At 44.8% G+C, this 17,181-nt stretch overlaps 1 protein-coding gene across 1 annotated transcript in view; it reads left to right on the forward strand.

Moving 5' to 3' along the window:
• The window catches only part of Igf2bp3 (insulin like growth factor 2 mRNA binding protein 3), a 125,325-nt gene that overhangs the window by 31,345 nt on the left and 76,799 nt on the right, over window positions 1-17,181 (forward strand). Inside the window, exon 3 of the mRNA XM_051152418.1 lies at window positions 7,063-7,111. Within this exon, the coding sequence (XP_051008375.1) occupies window positions 7,063-7,111 (49 nt within the window). The remainder of the gene's footprint in view (window positions 1-7,062; window positions 7,112-17,181) is intronic.

Here is a 17,181-nt window from a genome sequence, read left to right on the forward strand (position 1 = left end):
GGGACTGTGCCAAGTAAATGAAAGCATGTTATTAAGACCTTTATGTGAACAAACCAACTGGAGGTGACAGGAGCAGCTGGGAGTAAACACTGAGGAGGTGTCTACTGACAGGAGTCATAGGGAGCGGGTCCTGTGCAGCTCGGGAGTTGTGTCCCTTAGAGTGGTTTCCGTGACTTCAGCATGACCTGCCTGAATGGGGCTTGTTGGGAGATCAAAAACTTGATCCGGAAAGCTAGCGATGAATACACGCGGCTCATCTTTCTAGCTTTTCTACTTTGGTGTCAGTTGTTGTTTTTAGGATGTTTTCTGTTTTGTTTTTATATTTTGAGATTTAAGGTCTACCAGGCTGGCCTTGAACTCACAGAGATCCACCTGCCTCTGCCTCCAGAGTGCTGGGATTAAAGGCTTGAGCCACCACGCCTGGCCCTATTGTCATCCTTAAAGACTTACTTTTGGCTGGATTCAGACTCAGGAGTAGAAGCTCTCGGTGAGGACAGCCTAACGTCTCTTGGCGTTCTGTTCCTGGTGCTTTTCCTTGGCTTCCTTCATTCTCTTTGCTGAAGTTTAGCATGCTCTGCAGCCTCCTCCTCATCTTTCCTAGCGTGCTGTTTCTTCAGAGCGATAAGTCGTTCGTTGCATTTGTGTTGTAGGACACAGTAACAAGACGATGAATCTTGGATACTTTGGTCCTAAGTATCTTCCCTTTTTGCTTAAAGGCTTTCTAACAACATATTGATAGATTGAAAAGCGTTCAGTTTGTTAGCGCTTTTGGGCTCTAACCATCAAGGCACAGTAGCATCTGACAGTATGGGCATAACCTTTTTTTCTTCTCCTCTCCCTCTTTGTTTCTGCCAACCCCCCTTACCCTCAATCTCCCTCCTCCTCCTTCTCTCCCTCCCCCTACCCCCCCCCCCCCCCCAATATCTAAATTGAGAACACTCACTGGTATCCACAGTGCATCCCTGAGCAGACTTGCATGTCCTCTCCCCAGTTCTCCTTGGTCTGTAACAAGAATGCCCTGACTCATCAGCATGTGAGCAGCCCGGGTCATGGCAGCGTGCTTCATGGGAAAACCTTTGTCACTGCTCCAGACACATCACCCTTCCATGTTCACCAGAGCATCAACAGCTACTTGCGTGGCGTTGCCTTTCTCTTAGAATGTACAGAGTCATGTTCATTGTCCACTTGAATGAGTTTCTGACACCCCGTGCCTGTGAAGGACACACTCTGCTTTATCTCAACACAGTCACCTGCCTAGCAGTGGCCATGAAAAAGAACCTGGTTTCAATTTGAAAATTAACATAAAATCATAGTAGTTAACTAAAGGTCTTGAAGGTACTGTTAGAATTTCTGAGTCTCCTTATCCTGTGATTAAACTTGTTTTTAAAAGAATTTATCACAGGGGCTGGAGATATGCCTCAGAGGTTAAGGACACTGACTGCTCCTTCAGAGGTCCTTAGTTGAATTCCTAGCAACCACATGGTAGCTCACAACCATCTATAATGTGATTTGATGCCCTCTTCTGGTCTACAAGTGTACATGCAGGCAGAGCACAGTATACATAATAATAAATAAATCATTAAAAAAACCAAAACCACATCACTGGGCTGGAATGTTGACTCAGTAGTTAAGAGCACTTTTTGTTGTTGTAAAGAATCTGGGTTCAATTCCCAGCATCCAGAAGGGGATCCTCACTGCCTCAAACACTAGCACGTGTGGTGCACAAACACACATGACATAGACCTAGGGGAGGGGAATAGGGTGAAAGTGGGAGGGAGGGAGGGGGGAATCGGAGGATACAAGTGATGGGATAACAATTGAGATGTAATATGAATAAATTAATAAAAAATATTTAAAAATAAATAAACATACATCACTTGTTGAATATTCTCATTCTCTCTCTCTCTCTCTCTCTCTCTCTCTCTCTCTCTCTCTCTCTCTCCCTCCCCCTCCCCTCCCCCCTCTCCCCTCTCTCCTCTCTCCTCTCTCCTCTCTCCCCTCTCCCCTCTCCCCTCTCCCCAGAGTTTCTCAGTGTACCCTTAGCTGTACTGGAACTCACTCTGTAGACCAAGCTGGCCTTTAACATAGGGATATTTTCCCCAGTGCAGGAGATGGCATCAGGACCTCGCACATGCTGGTCACGTGGCTGAGCACACCAGGTCATGTCTCTGCCTCAGTTCCATACAAGTAAACCCATTTTTCCCATCAGAGGAGAAACCTGTTAAATTTATAAGTAGATTATATTGAAAGCTGTTTTTTTGTTTTGTTTTTTTCTTTTTAGTATTTTGTGTACATAAGTAATTGAGTGATTTTTTTCTAGTTTTCATTCTTGAACTGTGTCAGCTGTTGTCATTCTTTAGGAGGTGTATGAACCCCATCAACAAATGCCAAGTCATGTTTTGTCTTATGGGTTTTTCCCCCCCGTTTTGGAGTTTCTCTTGATGTTTTGAAATACATAGCCCAGGCTGGCCTGGAACATGCTCTATGTGTAGTTCAGGCTAGCCTCCAACTTTCTGTACCACCAGCTTTCATCTCCTGGCTGGGATTACAAGTACATTGGCTTTTCTTTCCCATCTATTAAAGTAAAACAACACATATAAGGTTGAGTATTTACCTGGGGCAAAGAACTGTTCTATACTCCCAAGATCACCCTGTTACCCATATCTTATGTATGTGACCAACCGATCTATCTACCTACCTACCTATCTACCTACCTATCTACCTATCTATCTATCTGACGTCAGAGGAAATGAAACACTATTTAGCTCATGTTTGATCAGAACTGTTGCATATATGCATGTATATATGCAAGTTTCTTTCTGGCTTTCAATTATGCATGTAGCAAAGGCTGTCCTTGAACTCTTAACCCTCCAGAGTGCTTACATTACAATTGTGTAGCACCACACTTGGCACAAACCATAAAAATTGAAGTTACTCATAGAAAGCATCTATAAACATCAGTATTTTCTTTCTTGACTCCGAAGTATTTAGAATTAACCTAGCTATAATGTAATTCTAGGAGTTGGATGGGAGACATCCAGTGATGATGGCTTGGCGTGTGATGAGCAATGCAGGTTGGTTCGCCTTTTTCAAGCGCACTCTTGGCAGAGATGTTATCGCTGCTGCCCGAGTACATTTGGCACCTCTGGCTGATTAGTTTTGTGTTGAAACATCTGTCTTCTGTGTGGTAGAAGTGTAGGGCAAAGGTAACATTCAGATTAGTCACTGGGTAAGTGGGAAGCAACCCTCTCAGGGTCAGAAACTCCTCTGGCAACAGTGCCTGTTCACTTCAGATGAAGGCTGAAGGGATTGGAAGCTGCAAACTGGACAGTGGTTAGGAAATGTTTATTCCAGAAGAACTTGTAATCAGTGAGCGAGACTTGTGTGCGTTTGTCAGCATCCTTGAGAACATGGCTGTTTCTGAAAGATAGTACCCTAAAGAATTTCTTGACTATTTGTTTATAAGTATATGGACATTTACACAGTGACTTTCGGGAAGTTGGTATGGAGATACCCACTCCCCACAGCGAGTCCCGAGTGCATGGAGACTCAGTTTCTTCAGTCTGCTTCCAGGCCTGTCAAATGCTTGAGTAAAATAGGTTCCCATCTGCATATGCACAGTGCATTTCTCTCATCTCCTTAGTTACTCAGGGTAAATATTTACGGTGTGAGTGAAGCGGTATATAGCAGATCCAAAACATATATTAGAAAAGTTATTAGGATGTATCTCTGTGTGTGCACACACTCAACTGTGTTCATTTGTGTGAGTGCAAGGGGCATATGGGGCCAGAGGACCACTTTGGGTGTTTGTTCCTGCCTTCTGTCTTCTTTGAGACAGGGTATCTCTGCTGCCTAAACCAGGCCAGCTGACCATGGAGATTTCCTGTCTTATGACAGGGACACTGGGGTTTCGAATGAGCTACTGTGCTCAGCTTTATGTGGCTTCTAGGAATCTGAAGTCCAGGTTCTCATGCTTGTGAGACAAGTACTTTACTCATGGACCTGTCTCCCAGCCCTCAGGCATTGTAAGCCTAGTGTAGTGTAGTGTAGTGTAGTGTAGTGTAGTGTAGTGTCGTATAGTGTAGTATAGAATAGAATAGAATAGTATAGTATAGTATAGTATAGTATAGAATAGAATAGTATATAGTATAGAATAGTATAGTATAGTGTAGTATAGTATAGAATAGAATAGTATAGTATAGTATAGTGTAGTATAGTATAGTGTAGTATAGTGTAGTATAGTATAGAATAGTATAGTATAGAATAGAATAGTATATAGTATAGAATAGTATAGTATAGTGTAGTATAGTATAGAATAGAATAGTATAGTATAGTATAGTGTAGTATAGTATAGTGTAGTATAGTGTAGTATAGTATAGAATAGTATAGTGTAGTATAGAATAGTATAGTGTAGTATAGAATAGTATAGTGTAGTATAGAATAGTATAGTGTAGTATAGAATAGTATAGTGTAGTATAGAATAGTATAGTATAGTAGAGTAGAGTGTAGTATAGTATAGTATAGAATAGTATAGTATAGTGTAGTGTAGTATAGTATAGTATAGTGTAGTATAGAATAGTATAGTGTAGTATAGTATAGAATAGTATAGTATAGTATAGTGTAGTGTAGTATAGAATAGTATAGTATAGTATAGTGTAGTATAGTATAGAATAGTATAGTATAGTATAGTGTAGTATAGTATAGAATAGTATAGTATAGTATAGTGTCGTATAGTATAGATAGTATCGTATAGTATAGTGTAGTTAGTATAGATAGTATAGTTAGTATAGTGTAGTTCTAGTATAGAATAGTATGTATAGTATAGTGTAGTTATAGTATAGATAGTATAGAATAGTATAGTGTAGTATAGTATAGAATAGTATAGTATAGTATAGTGTAGTATAGTATAGAATAGTATAGTATAGTATAGTATAGTATAGTATAGTATAGTATAGTGTAGTATAGTATAGAATAGTATAGTATAGTATAGTGTAGTATAGTATAGAATAGTATAGTATAGTATAGTGTAGTATAGTATAGAATAGTATAGTATAGTATAGTATAGTATAGTACAGTCGTACCCATATGAGCCTGACGCTGAGCTGTGGTGGCACACACCTTTAATGCCAGCACTCGGGAGGCAGAGGCAGGTGGATTTCTATCAGATGGAGCCTAGCCTGATCTACTGAGCTAGTCCCAGGACAGCCAGGGCTACCCCAGAGAAACCCTGTCTTGAAAAGCACAAAACAAAACAAAATATGATCCCGAGTTCCGATGATGATGATGATGACAATGATGATTTCCTGGCTTTGTAGCCTCGGGTTCCTGATCTTCCTGTTCTGGCCTCTGGAGTGCTGGGACTACATGCTTCTACTTCAGGTGCCTAACACGAGAGTTATTTTTAAAGAAAGCGTCATGTCTTCCGTATATTCTAACGGTGTATATGTATAATCGACCTGACAGCTGGGCACTGTGGTGCACACCTTTAATCTCAGCACTCAGGAAGATGTAATAGTGCTTTTCAGTATAATCAGGAGGGGTTGGGGATGTATGCCAGTTGATAGTACTTTCCTCTTCTGTATAAGGCCGTGGGTCCAGTTCCCAGCATTGCATGCGTGAGGTGCGATGGTGCACACCTGTAAGTCCAGTGCTCACGAGGCAGAGGTGAGGTGCGATGGTGCACACCTGTAAGTCCAGTGCTCACGAGGCAGAGGTGAGGTGCGATGGTGCACACCTGTAAGTCCAGTGCTCACGAGGCAGAGGTGAGGTGCGATGGTGCACACCTGTAAGTCCAGTGCTCACGAGGCAGAGGTGAGGTGCGATGGTGCACACCTGTAAGTCCAGTGCTCACGAGGCAGAGGTGAGGTGCGGTGGTGCACACCTGTAAGTCATGCTCACGAGGCAGAGGTGAGGTGCGATGGTGCACACCTGTAAGTCCAGTGCTCACGAGGCAGAGGTGAGGTGCGATGGTGCACACCTGTAAGTCCAGTGCTCACGAGGCAGAGGTGAGGTGCGGTGGTGCACACCTGTAAGTCCAGTGCTCACGAGGCAGAGGTGAGGTGCGGTGGTGCACACTTGTAAGTCCAGTGCTCACGAGGCAGAGGTGAGGTGCGGTGGTGCACACTTGTAAGTCCAGTGCTCACGAGGCAGAGGTGAGGTACGGTGGTGCACACCTGTAAGTCCAGTGCTCACGAGGCAGAGGTGAGGTACGGTGGTGCACACCTGTAAGTCCAGTGCTCACGAGGCAGAGGTGAGGTGCGGTGGTGCACACTTGTAAGTCCAGTGCTCACGAGGCAGAGGTGAGGTGCGGTGGTGCACACCTGTAAGTCCAGTGCTCACGAGGCAGAGGTGAGGTGCGATGGTGCACACCTGTAAGTTCAGTGCTCACGAGGCAGAGGCAGGAGTCTCAGAGCTCAGGGTCATTCTAGTCTAGCCTATATGAAACCGCGTGCGTGTGCGTGTGTGCGTGTGTGTTTGTGTGTACACATGTGCCTGCATACATACATATTTGTGTATGTATAAGTTTTGCCACTAAGTATAGATGTTATTTTGTGGCATGAAAACGCATGTTTTTTGTTGGTTTGAGAATTGCAGGTCCTGTGGCTTATTACTAACAAGATAAGAAAGAATGTGTTGGATTTTATTATCAGGAGGTAATAAAACTAGGGGCGTCTCCCTCCCCCACTCCCAGGCTCCCCTTATGCTGTCATGAGCCCCTTGGCTGTAATCTCAGAACCAAGACACCTGGACTAAGGCTTTGTTCGTACCCCAGGGGGCTTATACTGAGGAGAGGGGCTTGACCGCTAAATGTGCTCATCAGAATAAATGTATTTTATCTGTCTGTTTTAGTGGTTTATAGAATAGCAGTCATTTAACATATAGAATAGCAGGGCACACCTTGGGGTTATTTTGCCTTTTCTGTGAACTGTATTTCCTCATGACATTTTGGTGTGTAGTTAACTTAAAATTAGTATTTTAAGTAATTTCTAAGCTTCCATGTAGCTGTTGGTATGTTTTCCTTTTCTGTGTTTTGTTCCTTAAAATGTTTTAATTCTTCTGCAGGATTCGGAAACTTCAGATACGAAATATCCCGCCCCACTTACAATGGGAGGTAAGAACTGCGCTGTGGAGCTGGGCTCTTGGTGTTCTGTGTCTCCAACAGTTCTCCTTCCTTCAGTTCTCAGGTGAGAGCTAGAGCACTAGAGACCAGCTCTGCTTCCTGCAGCGTTTCTCGGTGGAGAGCCTGTCTCTGGATGTACTTTAAATGCCCGGCAGCTGCCAGCAGCTGTGTCCTTCACATTCAGCTCCCTCTGCATCACGTCTTGTTGATCTAAGTTGCCCATTGGAATTAAATACGACATTTAAAGGACAAATACCTATTACTTAACACTCTATTTAAAAATGTGATTCTGCGTCTTTTCGTGTAGATGATGGCTCTGTATTGATTGTCTATCAACAACACCTATAGAGCACAATTGACTAGCTGTGTCAGCAATTTCCACAGCATCATGATGGGGTCATGGTGAGAATTTGAGAATTTGAAGAGATCAAAGTAAATGATTGTTAACTTTCCAGACCATGAATGCTGAAAAAAAATTATGTTTATTGTGTGTGTCTGCACCCTTGCATGTGGAGGTCAGAGGACCACTTTCAGGAGCTGGTTCTCTCCTTCGGCCCTGGAGAACCCAGGGATCGAACTCATGTCCTTAGATTGACTACAACCTTTACTGGTTGAGCCATCTTGCTGACTCCCCTGAAAGGTCTTAAAACTTGCCTTGCAGCCTTGCAAGGAAATTGCTCAGTGCTTATATATTTACAGCGTGAATGTCAAGAGTGGCTTGTCCTGTGGTTTCAGGTTAAGTTTCTAAATGACTTTGCTGCACCATTAAACCAGAGCTCTTATTAGAATGCAAAGCATGGTTTCAAGGGTTCCTTGGCCGAGAGTGGGGGAAGTTGTTGTGAGGTCCCTGCCTAGTGTCAAGTCGTTTGTGCCTGAGCATTTCACCCAGTGCTGCCTTGTTGCACAGCTGTTGCACTTTGACCTTGGAAAGGATGGTTGGTTCCTTAGTATATTCTAAATGTTTTAGTTAGGTAATAAAAACACACACTGTGGGTTGGATGGTGACTTCAAAGGTTAAATTATATGTATTTCCCTGTTTTAGGGTAATATTTGTTTAGGCAATTCATTAGCTTGAGGAGTGGGCCTCAACTGAGTGTGATAGCATCCAGATCATAAATCTGAGCCCCTGTTTTAAGATGAGCTGTGTTAAGTATGGCTTAATGAGACATTCTGTTCAGGAATCACATCTAATGTGATAGGGCTCTTGGTGACATGGACAGGCAAATGAATGGTTGACTCCTGGCATATCTGCTGGGGCAGTGGCAGTTTGCATTGAGATTGTATGGCTTGTCATGACTTCTTTTTTTCTTGCATTTCCCCCTTGTTCTGAATAAAGTCTAGTAAGACAAAACTTTATTTCTGATTTTTTTTTCATAACTCCTTTTCTCTTCCATCTCTCCCTCCCTCCCTCCCTCCCTCCCCTTTCCCCTTCTTTGACAAGGTCTTGCTGTGTAGTTCAGACTGGCTTTAAAATCAGGACCCCTAGCCGGGCATGGTGGTGCATGCCTTTAATCCCAGTACTCGGGAGGCAGAGGCAGGTGGATCGCTGTGAGTTTGAGGCCAGCCTGGACTACAAAGTGAGCCCAGGACAGCCAGGGATACACAGAGAGACCCTGTCTCAAAAAAAAAAAAAAAAAAAAAAATCAGGACCCCCAGCCTTAGCCTTCTGAGAACTGGGATTACAGGCATGTGCCATCACTTCTGGTCCCATAGTCTTTTTAAAGGGGCAAGTGAAAGTGAAATTAAAGTAATCATGAGTATGTGGAGGAAGATTCTGTGACTCACTCTTAATTTTTCAATTTTTTGACATTGACTAACAAAAATAATTTTTTCTTAGGTAAGGGTGGACAGGATCTTGGGGTGTAACCAAGATTGACCTCAAATTTATAGCAGTCTCCTGCCTCAGTGCCTTTTGAGTACTGGATTACAGGCATGTCCTGGCTTGCATGACTGAAAGCAGATTGACCAGGCTTGTTACGAGTAGGATGAGAGCGGGCAGGTACTTCCCTTGAAGACCTGCGGAGCACCGTGTCACCGTGTCACCGTGTCACCGTGTCTCTTTATCTGTGCACCCCGTATGCTGGCTGTCAAGTGCAAAGCCTTGCTGTAGACAGTGATAAGTGTGCACTCACAGACCAGATTCCATTGTAATGGAAGGGTTAGACTTTAATCTTAGGATCACAGGGAGTGAAGCAGCCAGACGTGTGACTCATGGTCGCATGAAGGAAATGCATTGCACAGACAATGTTCCGTCTTAAAAAGAGGTTGACTACATTCTGTTCTGATTCGATTTTGCAAGAAACATTGGTGATGGGGCACAAATTAAAAGAGAACTGAGCCTGTGGTATTAGGCAGCCAATGGCCTGACAAAAGGAAGGAGACGTGTGGAACAAGACTCGTTCATGTGCCTGTAGCGAGCTGTGAGCAGTGTACAAGCTCAGTGGGGCAGCACACAGGAAGCATGGCAGCCTGTAGGCAGACTCTTGTAGCCTAGCACCATGGCTTTATCTCTGAGCAGGGCTTTTACAAACATACGTACATGCATATATAGGAATGTGCGCGTGTGCACCCACGTACACTATGGCATGCACATGGCTGTTGGAACCGGTTCTTTCCTACCATGTAATCCCAGGGACACAACTCAGGTTGTCAGCTTGACAGAAAGCGCCTTTACCCACTGAGCCATCATCTTGCTAGCTCTGAACATACTTTAAAAAAATATGAGGTGCATTTTCCTCATTTTTGAGCCAGAGATGTTGATAGCCCCCTCTCCCCCATTTACATGTCTTTAATCTCAGCACTCGGGAGGCAGAGGCACGTGGATCTCTAGGAGTTCGGGGTCAGCCTGGTCTACATAGTGAGTTCCAGAACAGCCAGGGCTACACAGAGAAATCCTGTCTCGAAAGAGAGTCACACTCACTGTGGCCTTAAAGTAGTGCTTGGTCTGTACGAGCATCCAACACATCATGTGAATGATGGAACAAACTCACCACCTCCCAGCCGTGTGGCCCGCGGGTCCTGCTGGTCCCACAGCACACACAGTAGGTTGACACCAAGGGATTTGAATGTGGAGAATCATGTAGGATCCCAAGAGGTTAAAGAACAAATGGGATAGAAGTGGTTAGTGACTGAGGGGAGCCAACATTTAGATTAGCTCATGGCTGGAGTTTATGAGTCTTATTCCTGGATTGGGGATCAGCACAGGACCTACAGGCTCTCTCTGGCTCCCCCCCCCCCATGCCCGGTCCCTGTCCCCACTGCCCCGCCCCTGCCCTCTGCTGCCCCGCCCCTGCCCTCTGCTGCCCCGCCCCTGCCCTCTGCTGCCCCGCCCCCGGCCCCACTGCCCCGCCCCCAGCCCCCTCCCACTGCCCCTGCTCCCTCTTTAGCAGAAGCTTACAGGGAACAGATGGGAAGAGGGATGAGTGAAGTTCCCAGAGTCTTGAAGAAAATGTCGACTTGGGATTGAGAACTTCTTATCCTGCTGATGATCTAACCTGGAAGCAGAAAGTAATGGCTTCCATTCTACCACTTACCTTGTGTTTTATGTGAGGTCTAACTTCTCCAGAGAATAGAAGCATGACAGAAGTGCCTCTGTCACAGCGCCACATGTGGTTTGTAGGTGCTAGCCTGCACTTTCAGTTCCATCCGCCATCCCGCTTTACTCTCCTTATCTCTATCCCTCCGTATACTGCCAAGGCTGGGAAGCGCGCTCCTGTCAGGTCCTTTGGGTAGCATCATTTCACATTGTGTGTTAGTGGGGCTTAAATGGCTTCTAGTGAGTTAGTTTTTGATGATGATAAAGTGTTATGAACATTAGGGTGGGAGAATGTTCCACAGCTTTTGTGTATGTGGAAATACCAAGAAACTTAACTTTTTGGAGGACTTGGTGCTGGAGAGCTAGGAAGGCTTGTTTCTCCCACATTTGTAGGATGCATGAGTGTCCGTCCTTCACTCCTCAGCAGAAGCTGAGGATTGGGCGCACCCCTCTTGGGTGCCGGGCACGGCCTGACCTGAAGCACCATACTTGGGTCCGTTCCTTGGCTGTACTCTCTCAGGGGTTACCCCTTGTTAGAGTTAGGAAGGTTCTCATGTGAGATCACTGTCCAGTGTCTTAGGAAAGAACTTCCATGCGGGACTTCCTGACTGCTGCTCTCTGATGAGAAGAATCAGCCTCCCTAGTAACATCCGTGGAACGCAGAAGGAGAACCAGTAAGGCACGTGGCAGTACTGGTCCTAGAATAAAGAGCAGGTTAGGGTCTTCTGTGGGGAAGAGCGGGAAGGAGCAGGCCTGAGCCCTGCTTAGTCATTGCCGTCATGAGGCTCCCTGTGCTGATGGCCCGTGGCTGAGATGACTAAGATTTTCTAAGGCAAAGAGCAGAATATGTGGTCTGACAAATACTTAAGGGAATATGTGCTTTATTTATCACACTTATCTACTTCTGGGATTTATTGTTTTGAGGGGGTCTGTTCTCGTTCCCTGTGCCAGGCTTGGTAGCAAATGCCTTTACCTGCTGAGCTGTCTTGCTGGCCTGAGAAATGCGTACTTTAAAATCACAATCTTGCTTATAAAACAAAAACAACATACAATGTCTTTTAGCTTTACTTCAAAACCTGCGTGTCTGATCCTGGGACTTAATTGTTCTGGGAACATAATTCATTATCTTGGGGAGAAGTTCTGAAGAAGCTTCTATAGCATAAGAGCCATTTCCCCAGTGTGTTGTCTGGTGTGGTTCATGAAGTTGAAGCTGTTTCCTGGGCTGAGCAACGGCGTGACTGGAGGCTCTTCATAAGTTGAGAGGCCTCAGATCATGTCTAGGCTCTGGCATGTTGCTTGGTCAGCCGCGGTTTGGTATAGAATCAAGTAACCAGTACATTAAAATAAAAAAGATGGAGGGGCCAGGTAGAAACTGAAACAAAAATACTGTTGTTACTCCTTTCCTGCCCCTAACAGAGCCCCCCCTCCCCTGACAGGGTTCCTCTGTGTCACCCTGGCTGTCCTGGACTCACTTTGTAGATCAGAGTGTCCTCAGACTTAGTGTTCTGCCGGCCTCTGCCTCCAAGTGCTGGGATCAAAGGTGTGCGCCACCACCGCCCGGCACCAGTGACCATTCCTAACTCCAGTTCTGTAGTATTCAATGCCGCTTCTGACTCCAGGGGCTCCTGCATGCACTTGGTACACATGCATACACCCAGGCACACACACATGAAATGAACAAGTATTTTTAAGGAAAATTAATGCTGAATAGAAATTGAGTGGTCCAGAAGCATTTTAAAGTAAAATAGACAGTGTATAGCTAACAGTAGTAGGCTCTCCAGCTCAGTAAGTGGGAGCAATGTGTTAAAAGTGGAACAGATAACAACCATTAAGTGAGCAAGAGGCAAGGGGGTCATTGATGTCAAGTGTCACAACTAACTCCTTACAGATGCCTTCTCCAGGACTCACTCAGAATCTAAGTGAAGGGGACAGAAAAGCCAGGTTCCTGTGTGAGTGGTTGTCTTATCCACAGTGTCCTGTGTCTACATAGCAATCCCCTGTCCTCACTTATGAGGAGACATCTGAGGCACAGGATTCGCAGTTAACTATTTTCTAGGTTCATGAGCCGGAGAGGCCTGGGGTCTCTGCTGTTAATCAAGTTGCTCTGACAGGAAACCAAGTCTCTCTTTCCCTTAGTTGTTGTCTATCCACTTTGTTGTTTGCGTCCTGATGCTGGGCATGGTGGTGGCTCACACCTGTAATCTCAGCACTTGGGAGGCTGAGGCAGGAGTTCTGTGAGTGTGAGGCCAGCCTGGGCTACTTAACTGAGTTCAGACTAGCTTGGGCTTCTGACCTCTGGGCACTAGGCATGGACCTGGAGCACAGGCATACATATAGGCAAAATACCCATACACATAAAATAAAAGTTTAAAAACACACAACAAAAGAAGCATGCCCTTGAAAGTTGGCTAGGGAGACTGACAGAAACAGAACCCTCCTTGGTCTGGGGGAGATCTGTAATTTTGAATGACAGATGATCCTGGGAAGTTCTTACATTCAAAGGGCTGTGCTGGTTGTGTTCTTTATGTGCGGCTGCTCTGGGATGCTCAGTCTCTTACGTCATCAGAACTGATTCGGTGTCTGATGTCTGTGTTGGAGTGGACGCCAGTCCCTTATGGCTGATGCATGTTGCCTCAGGAATGCCATTTTCCCATTGCCCTGTGGGCCTGGCTGTTTGCTCCATGGCGGCTGCTGCTTTGAGATGTCACTTTAAAAATCTTCATAACTTATTTATTTTATTATGAAAACTATCAAATGTAAACGTAGACTGATACAATGACACTCGGTTTCGCCATTATCAATATGTGGTGGCTGGTTTTGCTCTGTGTACACATATGCAGTCTTTCCCCTTTCTAGGCTATTGTGAAGCAAATTCTTTATGTCTGGCCATCATTGGATGTCGCAGTTTGTGTCTCCAAAAGACGTGGTCTGGTCTCTGTCTTGGATCACCAGGGCTTGTAAACAGGAACTTCCTGCCTCATCCTCACTCTCCAGAAGTCTGCAAGCCCGGGGCCAAGGCGCCTGGAGGTTTCTCGTTTCCTGGGGCTATGAGGGAAGGAGCTGTTTGATGTCTCACTCTGCTGGTTCTTAGCTTGTGGCACTTTCAATGCGTTCTGACTCCAGACCCCATTTTTATAAAGAGGCAGTCACTCCCGGTTAAGGGACTTTGTACAAGCCTCAGTGTAACTAACACCCCTGAAAAGGCCCTCAATTCCCAGAAACTGGGAATTAGGACATAATCATACAAAGTTTTGGTGGGAAGAAGGTGTCATTGAATCCAAAAAAGTCTCACTAAATTTATTTTAGTTTTTGTTTTTGGCTTTTTGAGACAGGGTTTCTCTGAGTAGTCTTGACTGTCCTAGATTCACTTTGTAGACCAGGGTGGCCTCGAACTCACAGCGATCCTTCTGCCTCTGTCTCCTGAGTGCTGGGATTAAAGGCATGCGCCACCACACCCAGGTAGTCTCACTAAATTTAAAAATCTGTGGAAGGGGCTAGCAATATGGCTTAGCAGAAAAAGGTGCTTGCTGCCAAGCCTGATAGCATAAATTCATTCCCCACTTCCCACACTGGAAGGAGAGAACTGACTACTCACTTCCTGGTCATGACATATGAGTGCCAATGTCTCTCTCTCTCACACACACACACACACACACACACACACACACACACACACACACACACGAGAGAGAGAGAGAGAGAGACAGAGAGAGACAGAGACAGAGACAGAGAGACAGAGACAGACAGAGAGAGACAAAGACAGAGACAGAGATGTGCACACACACGAGCAAAATATGAACAAATATAAAAGTAAATAGATGAAAAATGAATATTGAATTTGATGCTACTAAGCACCAGAAGAATCCATCTTTCCTAGATTGTTTCTTAAAAAGTTGATTATTTTAGTTAATCCACTTCCTCCTTTTATGGCTGTATGTTATTTTCCAATGTATTTGTGGAAGTTGGTTTACACTATGGAGTTCCACATTTTTACTTCCCAGGATGTATCCATCCCAACATCTCTTAAGGTGTTCCTGTGACCTTTGTGACCTTGGGTTGGGTACAAGTTCTCCTTTTGTTAATTTGGACAAGCCATGGTATGTTTCTTCCATCTAGAGGTGGGTGGTGTGTGCCTCTGATGTGAGTGGCACTGGTCTTTGCTAACATTCATTACTGTGTGGTTCTGAGGTGGTTGGTAGCCTTTGGCTTCTCCCAACTCCATTCCCCGGCTGCAATTGGATAAAGATGAGCTTGTCTTCAACAGTTACTTGATTATTCAGTTATTTGAGATAGTTTGTATAGAAAGCACAGGCCTAACACTCATCCCTCCCCATTTATTTAGTTCCCTTTATCAGAGTCAGCGTATATTTGTGGGCATAGCTATAAGCTCATGGGTTTAAGTTTCAGTTGGAGTCACTTTTTTTAGTGTTTGCTTCCCGAAATGAATGTGGTGGCTTCTTCAAACCAGTGATGTTTTTATGCCACCTCAGCACTTACTGACGTACCTCATTTTGTCCCACAAGCCCCAGGTTTATTTTGTATGTTTCCTGTTCTTAAGGAGTCCTGAGTGCTTGGGAAATGGTCACAGTGGAGTTGTTTCCCTCTTGGGACCAAGTCATCAGCCTTTCCAGGGTTACTGTTCTGTGTGACATTTATACCCTCGCTCCTGTAGCTTACTCGTGCTTTTTATTGTCCCCTGTATCATATTGTGCTTTATCTTGTCTAAGAGTTAATCATGCCAGCCTGTCACTCGGCCCTTCTCCCTCCATTCTGGAGGTGCAACTCAGGTCCTACTGCTTGCTATTCCCTGCTTTCCCTCCCTCCCTCTCGCCCTCCCTTCTTTCCTTCTTTTCATTTCTCAGCCTCCTGGCTAAGATCAAGTGTATTATGAACTCTGGTGCCCCATATTTGACCACGTCCCCTCGATGGGGAGACCTGGTGGCACTCAGAGGAAGGATAGCAGGCTACCAAGAAGAGCCTTGATACCCTATGAGCATATACAGGGGCAGGAAGTCCCCCTCAGTCACAGTCATGGGGGGGCGGTGAGGGGAAAATGGGAGGGAGGGAGGAATGGGAGGATACAAGGGATGGGATAACAATTTAGATGTAATATGAATAAATTAATAAAAATAAAAAATAGCTGAGTAATACTAAAAAAAAAAGATCAAGTGTATTTTTTTATTTGGTTTTTGTTTTGTTTTGGTTTTTGAGACAGGGTTTTTCTATGTAGCCCTGACTGTCCTGGACTCACTCTGTACAGCAGGCTGGCCTCAAAGTTAAAGATCCACCTGTCTTTGTCTGCCCGGTGCTGGAATTAAAGACATGCGCCACCACCCCCCAGCATACCCAGATATTTTTAATGAAAAACTTATGAGATTTGTGGGTGGCGCCGGAGCACCTGTGGAGGCCAGAGCACAGTTTGTAGGGTTTGTTTTCCTTCTTCCATGTGGATTTCATGCTGGGGTCATAGTTGTGTAGTGTTATTGGCATGCTTTTTTCCGTTTCTTTTCTTTTTCCTCTTCCTATTTTTTTTGTTTTTTGTTTCCTTCCTCTCAAATCTAGAACTTGAACCTAGAGCCTCATAAGTGCTAGGCAAGCCCTCTAGCACCAAGCCCCAGCCCCAGCCCTCCAGGTGGTTTTCATCCAGGTGTTTAATATTTTAATATTTTATTTTATTATTTATGGTTTAACAACCTAGCATTCCTATCATACACCCTACTTCATTATAGTATTTTATTTCTTTAATATATTGCCCCACTTGGTGAGAATTTGTGTTGAAGACTTACTGTATCTATTCATAAAGCATATATTAGTCTATAGCATTATATTTTCTGTTGTCTGATTTTTGTTAGTGGGTAATACAGCCTCAAAGTATATCAGAATCATGATACTATGTTATGTTTGTGTTTTCTAGAAGAGATTATACTGAATTGGCATTACCTTTTCTTCTGGGGAGACGTTTACTTATTTTTGTTTTGTTTTGTTTTTTGTTTTTTAATGTTTTATAGAAATCCCCCATGAAAGTTCAACTTGACTTTTAGCTTGGTGGGATTTATAATCACCATGTATATAAACCTCTGAGCATGTCTATGAGGGAGTTTTAAGATTGAAATAACTTAGATGGTGTTTTAGTTACTGCTCTGTTGCTGTAAAGAGACCTATGACCAAAGTAACATATAAAGCAAAGTATTTAATTGGGGGCTTGCTTACAGTTTGAGAGATCATGATCAATTAATACATGATCAATCCTGGCAGGGAGAGGGGCTGTAGGCAGGCAGGGAGAGGGGCTGCAGGCAGGCAGGGAGAGTGGCTGTAGGCAGGCAGGGAGAGGGACTGTAGGCAGGCAGGGAGAGGGACTGCAGGCAAGCAGGGAGAGGGGCTGCAGGCAGGCAGGGAGAGGGGCTGCAGGCAGGGAGAGGGGTTGCAGGCAGGCAGGGAGAGGGGCTGCAGGCAGGCAGGGACAGGGGCTGCAGGCAGGCAGGCAGGCAGGCAGGGCAGGCTCTGGAGCAGTAGCTAAGAGCTACAT

This window comes from Acomys russatus, chromosome 10, assembly GCF_903995435.1.
Source record: "Acomys russatus chromosome 10, mAcoRus1.1, whole genome shotgun sequence".
Lineage (NCBI taxonomy): Eukaryota > Metazoa > Chordata > Mammalia > Rodentia > Muridae > Acomys > Acomys russatus.